We start from the raw sequence: 15,005 nt of genomic DNA, 5'->3' as shown, positions 1-15,005 counted from the left end.
TTTTTAAAAAGAAGTTTTCACAATTGAAACAAAACTTTCTATAAATTAATAAATATAGATAAATTAATACCAATATAAATTAATAAAATATCATAGTCCCAATATTATTAATTTATATTAGTTTTACTGTACATCCATCATAAATCTTATTCTAACTAGTTAATCATGTTAGTTCATTAACCATCTCGGCCCAAATCAAGTTTTGGATCAGAAAGCCCAACAATAGTTTTGGTCCTCAAGTCCATGTTTGTTATAACCCTAATAGCTTCTCCTTGATGAAAGAGCTAGATAACCCTAGTTTTGAATCAAAGTTTTTTTTCTTCTTCTTCTAGATGTAGATCAATTAGAATCAGTCAAGATTGTCCTTATATGAAGTGATTATCAAACAGATCAAGATTCAGAAATTGGAAACGGAGAAAGAATCAGCAGAACAACGATTTTCTAATTTCCTCTTTAAGCTTTAAACGCAACAGAACATAATGAAAAGAGAAAAAAACAGAGCGTTTTTTTTGTTCCCGCCGCAGGACTTAGTTTCAGTTTTCAGGTTGTGTAATGAAAGTAATCTCCATTGTTTCTGTTGTTGTTCTCTGCAATGGGGCTGCTTACGGAGCTGTTGTTAGAGAGTGAACAAAATGTTGACTTTTGCAAAACCCCTGTAGGAGAAGATCCCAATGTTGGACTATTCGTTGTACTGTTTAGTACTTCACCTAGAGGACCTCCTAAGGAGTTTCCCCATGAGATTGGTATCCAAGTATTCACCTTTTTGACAGCAGGCTCGAGTGTTGTTTCCTCGGTTTGGATCGATAGGTCAAGCTCGCGGGATAGCCTGAGAGGTGAGAGTGTGGTTGTGTCTTGACCAGTGTTGTTGTTGTTGTGTGCGGAGGACGGAGATGATGATGCTATTGGAATGGACATTGAAAGCTGTGTCCAATCTGATTTCAGCTCTTCAGGCCAAGAATTGTGATTGTGATTCACTGAATGTTTGTCCTGGTTGCTGCTAAAATCAAGGTACGATGATCCATAGGTCTTGGCGGAATTCGGGTTAAGTAACGAATCAGAGGATATGTGTCCAAACTCAAAAGGGTTGTTGTTGTTGTTGTTGTTTCTGTGTTTCTGCTGAATAACCGGAGATTCCTTGGGTTGTAAACTGACGGTGGAAGGATATATCGAAACTCCTTGAGGATTTCGAACTCTGTTTTGCAAGAATCAGTAAATGAGATATGAACATGAAGCAATGAATATGCAGAGTATGAAAATATGTATGCCTTCACCTGTTGTTAGGTAGAGAATCTGTGGAAGGATTGATATATTGACTTCCGATGGCGAGGCTGCGGTTACTTGATGCACGGGCATTGCTCCTGTTAGTATTACCAGTGATCACAGGCTGTTGCGGTGTTGCAACCGCTTTGGATGCAGCAGCGGCGGTTTGGTTTTGGCCAGATTGGACTTCCACAGGCTTTCTTGAACGATGACGGCCTCTGTTGATGTGTCTTTCACAATATTTCTGATCAGGAACAGCGTCTCTTGAGCACCGCCATTTCTTCCCATCTGTTCTACGGCATCTCCCTGGCTCAGGATCCATGTTACTGCCTGCGAAACCGAGATGGAAAGTTCCCCATCCGACTGCACAAAACCAAAGATTAAACACTCATTAAGCCATTTCTAACAAAATCCACTCAAACACACAAATCTTGAAAAACCCTAAAAGCAATCAATGACGTTGTAAAGACTTTTCAACCAAAGTGACATTAATTTAAAGAACCCTATGAGCAATGTTATGAAAGGATTTAGCACCAAAACGACATCAAAGACTAGCTAAAATCTAAATTCTTGGATTAAGCAACCACACAACAAAAAAATGTTGATCAAAATCCCAAAACTTTCACAAACTTAACTCGTGATCATCATTGGCAAGTTATCCGACTAGAAACGGTGTTAATAAAGAAATGGAGCTTACAAGAACTAGGAGGCAAAGATCCATAAGGGTAAAAAGACTTCTTGATAGAGATGAGCAAACTAGAAGGAACAGGGACATTGGCTGTGATATACTTATAGATCAACGCCTGGTGCTCTAGCTCAGCCCATTGAGTCAATGTAAAAGGTCCTTTAACACCAGTGAAGTTCCCTTGCATGCTCATGTTCATCATCATTCCACCAGAACCATATCCTCCTGCATTCCACAATAAAAAAAGTGTTTCTTAAAACCAAAATTTGAGATTTTTACATAAAACCCATTTCACCAAAATTCAATCAAGAAAAGACATTTTCAGACCTGAGCTTCTAAAGTAAGAAGGTGGAGGAATCTGGTGAAGAAACGGCGAGGGAGAGCTCTTGTTATTACTGCTATTATCCAAACCGACATATTTACTAAAATCAAGAGCTTCTGGTTTATCTGAAAAGCTAAGCATTTGTTCTTGCCGGCGAGAATCAGAGGAAAGAGGAGAAGCAGATCTCATAAGAGGAATGCCTTGCTGAAACGACATCGTTTTGCAATAAGCAGCTGCAGAAGAAGAAGACAAGTTTTCTTCTTCCTCTTTAGTTGTTGTTGTTCTTGCTAGCTTCAGGCTTCGTTGCAAGCAATCCTCACCGTTGAATCCGGATCTATCTTGTTTAGTTCCTCTAAGCTCTTTTAGACCAAGTGACTCATTTTCATTACTAGTAACCGACCCAAGAACATGAACACCAATATCCATAAGAAGTAGTAATACAAAAAGAAAAAGAGAAAAAAGTTAGATAATGACTTGAGAGATAGTTGCCATGGGAGGAAGAAAGCTTGAGCTAAAGCTAAGAAGAGAGAAGAGAGAGACAGAGGGAGAAGAACGAGGCCTAAGTTTTTTTTATTCTTGAATGTTTTCTTTTAAAAATAAAAAATGAAAATAATTGGGATAGAGAGAGATGAAGCTTAGGGAGGAGACAAGAATGGTACCTAAAAACACAATCCGGATCTCGGACATGTTAGAACATATTTATCCAATGCTTTTCATCATTAATTTTGCTTTTAGTTCTTCTTCTTTGTTTTATAAAGTTTTTTTATGCTTGCTTTAAAGGTACAAACTTAGCTCCCAAATTGTTCCTCGTTTAAAATTAATAGTAAAAGATAAATCTAAAATATCCCAAGTTTTGTAAATTATGGTCCCAAATCATTTAAGTAAATATATATGATTAAGGTATATTATGGTGGTAGTTTCTCTATAAGAAAAAGTAGGCTATTTGTGTATTATTTGCAGTACATATTTCCCAATATGTATGCATTTTCTTTATCAGGGTTATTATTTTAGTTTTTAGTAATTTTCTTTTCTTGTGATATATATACGTGCATATAGGTAAAACTAGCTGTAACTTTGTTTAAAAAAGGGAGAAACTAGCTGTAACCTGTGGAGTTATTAGATTATTTTGGTAATGCTCAAAAGGACAAATATTTATGGTTTAAGAAATAAATTAAAGCAACATTTTTTACTTATGAGTAATACACCTAATTCATAGAGGCGGTGAATTTATATTTTGTAATTTGTAGTACTTTTTTACCAGAAATTGCAGAAGAAAACAAAGAGTATACTTTAAGTGAGATTTTTGCAATATATATATCTAGAATCGAAAGAGAAAGATTAAGAAGACAAAGTTTAAGAATTACTCTCTTATTAAGCTATAGAAAACTAACTCAAAAACTAAAGCACACAATGTCTCTCAATCTCAAATCTCTCACAAAAAACTCTCTCTCAACTCTAAGGTATACCACACGCATAGGTAACTCTTATATAGAGGTTTATAAGACTTATCCTAATCAAACTATGAATTGTTTAGATAACTCCTAAACAATATTTCAAGATAAGACCTAGAGATTTAATATTATCTTCTCCTAACTTGTCGCACAAGTTATTTCTTCAAGCTTAATCCAACAATCTCCTCCTTAAGCTTGAAGCTCTTCTTCACCAAATCTTGCACTCCCATGAGCTCTCTCATTTCCTTGAATCTCATCTTCCCTAATGGCTTCGTAAGGATATCAGCCTTCTGCTCAACACCAGGAACGTGCTCCACTTCAATCTCTTCATTCTCGACACACTCTCTGATGAAATGGAATCTTCTTTTTATGTGTTTGCTTCTCCCATGGAAGACAGGATTCTTTGTAAGTGAAATTGCTGACTTGTTATCAATACGAATGATAGCTTTCTTGGCTTCAGTTCCCGTAATCTCACTGAGTATATCCCGCAACCAAATGGCTTGTTTAGCCGCTTCAGTCCCGGCCATAAACTCTGCTTCACACGAGGATAGAGCCACTACGTCTTGTTTCTGTGAACACCAAGAGATAGGGCCGTCTCCTAAGTAGAAAATATGGCCAGTTGTGCTCCTTCCATCGTCAGGATCTATACTCAAACTGCTATCACTATATCCAAAGAGTCGCGGTACTTTTACTTGTTTCTCAAAAACTAGTCCAAGCGATGTTGTCCCTTTTTAAATATCTCAGACATTGTCTCATTGCAGCTCCATGTGATTCTCTAGGACTAGGCATATACCTGCTCAAAACACCTACACAGTATGACAAATCAGGCCTTGTGTGAATTAGATATCGCAGACAACCTACTTTTTTCCTAAAATCCGTAGCATCAATCTCTTTCTCGTTTTCAGCTTTTGACAATTGAAGTCCGACTTCCATAGGTATATGAACCGGGTTGCAGTCTAACATTCCTGTTTCTTCTAGAATCCTTTGAGCATACCTCCTCTGACTTAGCACAATTCTACCTTCATATTGAGTCACTTCTATCCCAAGATAATAAGTTAACTTCCCAAGATCACTCATTTCAAATTTAGTAGCCATCTCCCTCTTAAATTTGTAAATGATAGACTTATCTGTGCCTGTGACAAAGAGATCATCCACATAAACGGCGATGATAAGAGAGTGTTCTTTCTCTGTTTTTCGATAGACCGTAGGCTCCTTTGAACATTTTTTGAACTGAAATTCTTCAAGAATTTGATTCAGCTTATTATTCCAAGCCCTTGGAGCTTGTCTCAATCCATACAATGCCTTGTTGAGTCTGTAAACCTTCTCTTCGCTCCCCTGCTTCTCGAATCCATCAGGTTGTGAGACATAGACAGTTTCTTTAAGCTCTCCGTGGAGGAATGCTGTTTTCACATCCAAGTGATGTATCTCCCAACCGTTTGCTGCTGCGAGATTTACAAGTAGCCTTATGGTTTCAATTCGTGCCACTGGAGCAAATACTTCCTCAAAATCAATCCCATATTGTTGCACATATCCTTTAGCAACAAGGCGAGCTTTATGTTTGTTAATGCTTCCGTCAGAGTTTCTCTTCAGCTTAAAAACCCATTTGAGTCCAATAGGTGTTGTTCCAATAGGTAGATCAACTAGATCCCACGTTTGGTGTTTCTCAATTGAATTGATCTCGTCTTCACAAGCGTTAAGCCATTCTTTCGATCCCTTTGCCTCCATAAAATTTCTTGGTTCATTATTTAGGCACAAAAGAAGTGTTTCTCCTTCTTCTTCAGCAAGTAGCACATAGTCCTCAAGGTACTTTGGCTTGTTGATTTGTCTCTGACTCCTTCTCTGTATTGGCGCATTATTTTCTACAGCTTCATCTCCTTGCTCTTGCTCTGCAATTTCAGGTAGAAATCCGTGGTTCTCTGCTTCCTCATCATCGTTTTCATCATTGTTCTCAGTTCCTGTCTGCTCTGCATCATTATTATTGGTCTCTTCTCCAGTTATGATGCCATGATTTCCAAATTCACCAAGTGTAATATTAAAGTTCCCATCTCCTTCTTGCTCAGATTGATTTTTTCTCCAATTCCATCCCTTAGACTCATCAAATATCACATCCCGACTTACAACTATTCTTCTTGTTTGTGGATCAAGTAATCTGTATGCCTTTGAGCCGGGCTCTGTTCCCAAGTGAACCAACATCCTAGATCGGTCATCTAGTTTTTTTAGAAGCTGCGAGTCAACTTTTGCATAGCTGATGCAGCCAAAAATCCGTAAATGATCGATCTGTGGTTTCTGCTTCTTAAAGACTTCGTATGGAGTCTTATCCGTTAGAGCTCTTGTAGCTACTCTATTTAACAGATACGTTGAATGTCTCACTGCTTCTCCCCAGAGATAGTTTGGTACTCTCATGTGCTTCAAGATACTCCTTGTCATCTCCATCATAGTTCTGTTTCTGCGTTCTACCACACCATTTTGTTGTGGTGAGTATGGTGCAGTAAGATGTCTCTGAATTCCCGCATTTTTACAGTACTCATTGAACTCATGTGAAGTAAATTCACCTCCTCTATCTGTTCTAAAGGTCTTGATCTGAGCCCCTGTTTCCTTCTCAACAAGATTCTTGAAATTTTTGAATTTCTCAAATGCTGAACTCTTCTCTTTTAGTAAAATTGTCCACATATAGCGTGAGTGATCATCAATGAGAACAAAGATAAAACGATTCCCAGCAGCTGTACTTGGTGTTATTGGACCACATAAATCTCCATGTACTAGTTCTAAGATCTTAGAGGCTCTGTATGAAGTGGCTTGCGGAAAGGTTCTTCTTGCCTGTTTCCCAAAGATACAGGAGTCGCAAATTTCTTTCTCAAACGTGACCTGTGGTAATCCTTGAACTAGCTCTCTCTGCTTCATAGATTTGATGGTCTCCAAATTTATGTGCCCAAAACGTGCATGCCAACGGCTTGACTCGCTAATGGATGACAAGTGCAAACATGCATTGTCATGAAAATCCATACACACTTTGTATAATCTATTTTTTGATCTTGGTGCTTTTGCAAGTAGTTTCCCTTTTGCATCTCTCATTGTAAGATATCCTCCCTTTAATCTAATATCACAGCCTGCTTCTGTTGCCTGTCCTAAACTGATGATGTTGCTCTTTAAATCTGGAATATAATACACATCTGTCATGACTCTAGGTTCACCATTCATGTCAATAAGTGAGATTGACCCTTTCCCTTTTATATCGACTCGAGAGTCATCTCCAAATCTCACTTTCCCTGTGACTGATTCATCAATTTTCCCAAAGTACCTCTTGTCTCCTGTCATGTGGTTGCTTGCACCATTGTCAAGGTACCATATGTTCTCTTCTCCTGTGTTTGTCTCAAACTTGCTTGGTATGCATCGTTTTTCATTAAGAAAAACAATCTCATGCATCATGAGCTCATCGGCATCCTGAGTATTATTAGTGGCTAATTCTTGAACCTCTTGTAGCTTTAAGAGACGATCAGGGCAGTCAAAGGCGAAGTGGCCTAACTTGTCACATCGGAAACACGTAATGCGTGAAGTGTCTCTTATCGTGTTTTGTCGTCCTCTTCCTCTTCCTCTGTTAAAGCGACCACCACGTCCTCTGTTTGTGTATTCTCGTATGTTTTGAGTTTCTGAATTCGCATACATGAGTTTTGATTGATCTTCTGGTGCATTCTCTGCAACAACAATCCTCTCTTCGTACGTTTTAAGTCTTCCAATAATGTCTTCAAAAGTGGTGGTATTAAGGTTTAATACCTGTTCTAATGAAGCCACTATATGAATAAACTTAGGAGGCAGACTGTTAAGAAACTTCTTAACCATCTTAGATTCCTCAATCTCTACTCCAAGAGAAGCGGATTTTGAAGATATCTCTGCCATCTTTCCTGCGAACTCATCTATTTTCTCTGTATCAGTCATCTTGAGTTTGTCAAAGTTAGTCATAAGTGTTTGTAGACGTGCTTCTTTGACTCGTTCAGCTCCCACATGTCTCGACTTTATAGCATCCCAAACTTTTTTTGCAGAATCCAAATCGCCTATCTGTAGAACAAGTGCCTCTGGTATTGACTGAAACAACAACGCGATAGCCGTGTTGTTCTTCTTTTTGTCTACTACTTCTCCCTCTGTTTCAGGTTCAATAGCTTCCCATACCTCATGACATCTTAGGGCAGCCTTCATCCTTAACGCCCATACGGTATAATTTGCAGTGTTTAGCATCGGACAAACAATAGATGTAGACCCTCCTCCTTTCTTTGGATCTACCGGAACCAGTGCATCTTCCGCCATTGCTCCCAAGAAGATCGCAACGCTCTGATACCAAATCTAGAATCGAAAGAGAAAGATTAAGAAGACAAAGTTTAAGAATTACTCTCTTATTAAGCTATAGAAAACTAACTCAAAAACTAAAGCACACAATGTCTCTCAATCTCAAATCTCTCACAAAAAACTCTCTCTCAACTCTAAGGTATACCACACGCATAGGTAACTCTTATATAGAGGTTTATAAGACTTATCCTAATCAAACTATGAATTGTTTAGATAACTCCTAAACAATATTTCAAGATAAGACCTAGAGATTTAATATTATCTTCTCCTAACTTGTCGCACAAGTTATTTCTTCAAGCTTAATCCAACAATATACTATATACCATTATAAATATAAATTCACGCTTTTAGTGAGATTTTTAGTCTAGGAAACAAATAAAAGAATTGTCCTATTCATATAATAAATAATAGTATTGAGTGGAGTACCAAATATTTATCAAGATTCACGTGGTTCCAATGATATTTTTGGACCATCTTCTTGGTCGTCTCCCCGAGGATTTAAGTTACAAATATCGGATGGGCCAATTTTATTCTTGAGTGATATTACATCAACGGTTATTGATTAATGTGTTCGGAATCTTCGGATACATATGTAATCTGTATAAGTTTTTTTTTTTTGGGGAGGAAAATAATCAATATAAGTAAAAAGTGGATGTAATTTTGCTGGATTTTGTTTTTCCTTTGTTCATTAATATTGCTGGATTGATGTGGTTTAGTAAGCGTTTTTTGCTTTGACCATAATTTTAGTGAATTAGCATATTGACGTAGCTTGTGGAGCAAAGTGAATATAATAACAATGGAAAAAGATAAGAGTGTTACCAATACCATCCAACAAGAAACGCATATGTTAGTTAAAGCTTTGCGTAAATGTCCTAAAAAGAAACTAACTCACAAAAAGTCACAAGTGGTGTGCATGCATCGATGATGTAAATCAATATCATTCCAAATAAAATTACGTAGTTAAAATAAGAAATTTAGTTACTTAAAGTTTGTGTTTAATATCAACACACACATTACGGCAAAACAACAATTTCTCGGGTTTTCACTAACCATATGATTCTGTGAAATAACTGAAAGATTAAAGTGATATCACGCTAGGTTTTTTCCTTGTTTTTTTTTAGAAATTAGAATCAGACGTTTTGTAGTTCTGCAAAATTAACTAAAAACATAATTCAAATTTTCATTTTGCAGATTTGATAATTATGTCAGATTTTCTTTTGAGCTCCATTTTTCATATTCTAAAATTTTCATAAATTTACGATTCTGTAATATTATTAACTAGATTCTGAGTTATAGCAAGTTAAAAAAAAAAAAGAATTTACTTTTTTTTGTAATATCAATGGTTGTTAGAAAAAGAAACAGGTTAGCTCCTAATACATTGTTTTTACATTAATTTTTGCGGGCTACCTTTTGTACGTTTCTTAGTCTCCTCTCTCGCATAGGTTTCGACCTATATCCCCTGCTTACAAAACCAATGGCAATAAACAAAAACTAAAGATAATAAAACCAATTATCTATGCAACCAAGGCATTTCTGGGAAAGGGATGCAGACTTTTTTTTAATCATAAAATATCAGAATATTTTACACTTCTTGATAGTATACAAAGAAATAACGAAATGGTTATACGAAATTGTATCACTATACTATTTCATGGATCAAAATATATAAAATATAGACGTGAATTGTGTGATGACCAGTGATACCGGTATATTTATTTGATTAAGTCTTCGATATTACTACTCATATGTGTAGCAATATATTACTACTCCCTCCGTTTCGTTTTACTTATCGTTTTAGAGTTAAAATTTTGTTTCATAATAGTTGTCGTTTTAGGTTTTCGATGCAAATGTTTGGTGAAAATTCCAGTTTTATCTCTACTGTTTTAATGTTTCGGCCAATAAATTTTTTTATAAAATATATTAATAAAGGGTAAAACAGAAAATTTAATGTTTTTTTTAATTTGTGTAAGAAAACCTCGACAACTAAAACGAAACGGAGGGAATATTTAATATCTTAATCACGTCACATTATTTGATTTTTATCATGTACCACTCGTACTTGTATAGCATTTACTACACTAGTTACACTTAAACCAATCATTCGATAATAAGAAATAAAGTTAGGAGAGTCCTATTAATTAATTATTGATGTAACTAAGTAACTGGACGACTCAAAAAATATATTCTCTCTGTTTCAGTTTAGTTGTCGTTTTAAGATTTAAATTTTGTTTTATAATAGTTGTCGTTTTAGGTTTTCAATGCAAATGTTTGATGAAAAATCCAATTTTATCCCTACTGTTTTAATGTTTTGGCCAATGATTTTTTTTATAAAATATATTAATAAAGGGTAAAACAAAAAATTAAATGATTTTCTTAATTTGTGTGAAAAAACCTTAAACGACAACTAAAACGAAACGGAGGGAGTATCTTTTTCTTTTTCAATTTTCACAGTAAACGATATGGATGCGTTTCGTTTTCAGTGACAATAATACTACTCTCTCCGTTTTCGAATAGTTGTCGTTTTAACTATATGCACACAAATTAAGAAACTATTAATGTTGTTAGTTTTTCAATATAAAAATATCATTAATTATCTACCTAAACATAATTTAACCAATAGTAAATCAAGTTGCATAATAATAATAAATATAAAAAATAAAAAAAAGTAATAAATTTGCATCAAAAACTGAAAACGACAACTAATTAAAAACAAAAAAATTTCTCTAAAACGACAATTATTCGAAAACGGAGGGAATAGTATTTTAAGTTTTTAACTAATTAACAAGCAGGAGGAGCGTGGTGTTGTCAGAATTATTAATCGTATTTGTGGAATAAATCCCTTAGCCAAGGGAAAAACGTGCAGTATATACAAAATATAAATGCATGCAAATATTAAGAATTGAATGTTAAAGATTACACCGATAAAAACCCTAAAAATCGAACTATGTTTTATAAATAAAAAAATCGTAATCGAACTATGTTTTATAAAAAAAAAAATCGTATGGTAGTTTCGGCCAAATCCGAAACTGGTTTTCATCTCAATTATTGGGTACAGATTGAAACAATTACATTTTGTTTCCCAAAAAAAGCAGATAATTAGCCAAAAAAGAAACAAACCATTGGGAACAAGGAAAAAATAGCGGGTAAAAAGGTAAATTTGGGTAAGATGTGGTGAATAAATGAAGTAGGAGGACATTGGGTGGCGTGTGGGAGGATGTGGGACCCATGAAGAGTGTCGACATGATAGGTGAGAGATATGATAGATACTAGGGTTAGACTTTTGTTAGACACCTACCTAAGTGGTTTTGTCGTCAAATCTGTTTTTAGGACTTTGGTTTTGGTTTAAGTTTTTAGTCAAAGGCTAAAAAGCTCATGCGCTACTCTACTAGTTTCATGTGGACTCATCTTATTTAATTTCCTCTTTTTTTTGATTAGGTGTGCCGTGTGCATTTATGCCTAGATAACATAAATAAGATAGAAAAATATTACTACTACTCTTTTACTTTATGTTATGCTAACCAGTAACGGTTTTAATAACATAAAGTTCTAACAAATTATTAAATGAGAGTATATATGTAACAGAAAATGAGGTAATCGTAAGGATGGGTAAAATATCCGGAACCAAATGATATATGATGTAAATATCTTCAAAGTTTTGGGTATCTGCTATATATGTGTCTATCCATAATTAATACGGTCAAATTTATTTTTTTTATATAAATTATGGTCAAATCTTTGGTAAACTTCATCATATTACAATTTTTATGAACAATACAACCTTGTTTTGAAGTTTGAAGTTTATTAAATCTTTGTTTTTTTTTTTTGTCAAAGATTATTAAATCTTTGTTCCATGCAATAATATTATTCGATGTCATATGCTTAGTACTTTTTGTTTCTAGTAAATTCCCATTTGAACTGTATTTTTGTTTAACAGAGCATGTAGCCATGTACTAATTTTAATTTTATATTTACTAGTTATTTAGTTAATTCGTTTAGAGTTTGTTAGGTCTGACGTAACCTTTTTTTAAAAAAATAAAGTAACTAAAACAAATTCATAGTCTGATTGGATGAGTGCTTAATTATATTGTACTGATGTACACAATTCGATTGGAGCATTAAGTGGACTTGATTATCACTATTAACTTCTTTTTTTTTTTTGAGATAAGCTACTAATTAAAATTTGATTATTTTCAGCTATTTTAATTAACGATCAACATATGTGTCTACGCAGCACTTGAATTACATTGACTACAATTAATTACTACATGATGTAGTAGTCTACATCAATCGCACTTGCAGTATATTTTAGCATCATATTCGTTTTAAACTATTTCAACTTCTTCATCAATATCAGCATGTTTTCCATATGAAAGTGATCTGATCATGGAAATTCTTTTTTTCCAAAACACAACTCATAGATAATACAGGTTTATATTTAACACATGAAAAATGACATTAAACGATTCAATTGGCGTGGTAAAGGTGAAGCAATTTAGTTAGTGTTTGTTGGTAGGAAGCATAGTCGCCTAAACATGCATGGGTCCAAATCATATCTTCAAAACGAGTTCTTTTAATTTAAATAACAAATTATAATAAAGAGAGACCAATTTGAACGCAACCTTTATATCGAAATGGAAGGTTCGTAGAGAATAGATGTAGGAAGACATGGGACACAATAAGACATCAAGGCATGGGCTCCATTATTCCATAATATTTCCATATTCTCATTCTCTTTATTCTTATAACGTAACTATAACGAATAAATAGTATTCATATATATGGGCCTCCATTTCAATTTCATGTACTGTGTCTAGATTACACACACATTCAACGTACATTGCTCTCTTTATCGTTCTATTTCTCCTATTTTTGATTATCTTATACTCGTTGGGATAGCTTTGTCCATGCACATACTCGACAAGTATCCTCATCCACGACAAAAGTAAGATAAATACACAATAATATTGCGAAAGATCTGTAGTGACGTCATACTGCCAAGTGAATGCAAGAGATCATGCGTTTGGATTGGTAGTAGAATGCTTTATTGTAACCGTGAAATAAAATAAAACAAAACTATGCAGAATGAATCCTAATATAATAAACATATTTATTTTTTTCTTTTATTTCTTACACTAAATGCTAAAAGTTGATATTAAAACTTAACAGGTTAGTCGGTTCATATCTATTTTCAATCAGATATATCAGAAATACACATTTTCATTTTAGAAAATTAGAACAATTCGAGGCTTGACAAAAAAAAAAAACAAAAAAAAAACAATTCGAGGCTTTGAACCTTTTTTAATCGTTGTCCAGAGAGAGAGAGGACCAGAAAATATATCCAGTAATGGCGGCCTTTACATCAAGGCCCAATAACCTAAAATGGGTACAAAATATTTCATGGCCGAATTCCTCAATGGGCTTAGTAGGCTTCTAACAGCTTTTATCTTCTTTCGAGCATCAGTGATTTACTTTTTCTCACTTAACATTTTTTTGACGCTTCTTCAAAATCCAAATTTTACCAAACTTATGCTCAATTTGTAAAAGATGCCACCAGTAATTTATGGATATGAAAACTATATTTTTTACAGAACCGTACTGAGATTTTAATTTGGCAAAATTACAATTTTCAAGGAAATTCATCTCTGTAATTAATTTATTTAACCCCACACGCAAAAAACTTTCTATATATGTGAACCATAAATATGGATGCAGAATTTGAAGACCAGGTCTGTTTGTGGATAGATTTTAACAAATGATCCAACCTGTCACCATAAAAAATCTAAAATTGATAAAAAAAAAAAATTTTATAGAAAATAAATAACGCAGAATGAAAAAAAAAATTGGATGGCTGTCATATTCAGTACATTCCGATTCAAACTATTGGCTATTTTCTTTTGTTTTATTACAATTAAAATAAACATAAAGGGTAAAACCAGACACAAAGCCCTCTCTTTGGTCTCATTCTTATTGCTTTTTTCATGAAAAGCCGAAGCCAATATACAGTGTAAAGAAAGACTTAGAAAAAATAATATTTTTGAAGACAATATTCAAAGGGGATCTTGCAGAAGTCATGAGAGGCATGTATCAGTAAAAGAGGCACCTTCCTAATTTATTAGGGTTTTGGAGTTTTCTTCAATATATGAATTTTTCTTTAGGATTCTTTTTGTTATTGTAATCAGAATATCGGATATATGAACACAAGAAAACATACGGAAATCAAAAATCAACAAATTACGTACTTTGATATGTGATAATGAAAGCTTTTTCTTGAATTTTGGAGTTAGATTACTTATTTTGGTTTCCAAAAGGATGTTAGACACCGATTCTATTTAACTGCTACCATATTTGAATTCGAGTTTTATTATATGATACACTTGGAAGGGATAAGTTACGTTTATAGACCAGTTAAATCTAAGGCTAATCTCGAACGTAAGAATACTATAGACAATTCAAAACTTCATTGTTATAAAACAAAAAATGATTGCTATTAGAGATATAAACAATCAATGTTATATAAGTACTTCGAAGTCTATCATGAACGTTTTTTTTTTTTTTGAGGAAAACATATTCATATATTTTAAAATGTTATATGTATCAACAAAACAACAACTGGTATCTAAAAAAATAGCCAAATAGGTAACATTATTAGGATAAAAGACCTAAATTGATCGGTTACAAGAAAAGTCATTAGTAATTTGTATAAATCTTGGATCTACAAAAAAAATATCTCGAAACTGATAGAGAATTGAAGATCATAGATTGTTGCTTTGCATGGCTTTTTTCCATTAGTTGAATTTTTTAAAATATTAAATCATAATTTTGTTACCCTTTAGACAAAGGAGAGCGACTTCGTTAGCTTTACATATCCTCAGTGCCTTTTTGTCAATTTTTGCGTAAGAATATCTAACTAGTAAAAATTTATTTTAAGAAAACAAGAATCTCTGATTAC

At 34.0% G+C, this 15,005-nt stretch overlaps 1 protein-coding gene across 1 annotated transcript; it reads right to left on the bottom strand.

Moving 5' to 3' along the window:
• Nucleotides 1-349: 349 nt before the first annotated feature.
• On the bottom strand, nucleotides 350-2,943 carry LOC9305039 (growth-regulating factor 2). Its single transcript, XM_021019839.1, has 4 exons — nucleotides 2,273-2,943; nucleotides 1,958-2,170; nucleotides 1,272-1,623; nucleotides 350-1,192 (listed from the first exon to the last, which is right to left on the bottom strand). Exons 1-4 carry the CDS (start codon nucleotides 2,691-2,693, stop codon nucleotides 541-543), a joined length of 1,638 nt encoding a protein of 545 aa, XP_020875498.1. The 5' UTR covers nucleotides 2,694-2,943; the 3' UTR covers nucleotides 350-540.
• Nucleotides 2,944-15,005: the final 12,062 nt, after the last annotated feature.

This window comes from Arabidopsis lyrata (assembly GCF_000004255.2).
Source record: "Arabidopsis lyrata subsp. lyrata unplaced genomic scaffold ARALYscaffold_7, whole genome shotgun sequence".
Classification (NCBI taxonomy): Eukaryota; Viridiplantae; Streptophyta; class Magnoliopsida; order Brassicales; family Brassicaceae; genus Arabidopsis; species Arabidopsis lyrata.
The sequence above is the reverse complement of the archived record's forward strand: the minus strand, read 5'-3'. Positions and strand labels throughout refer to the sequence as shown.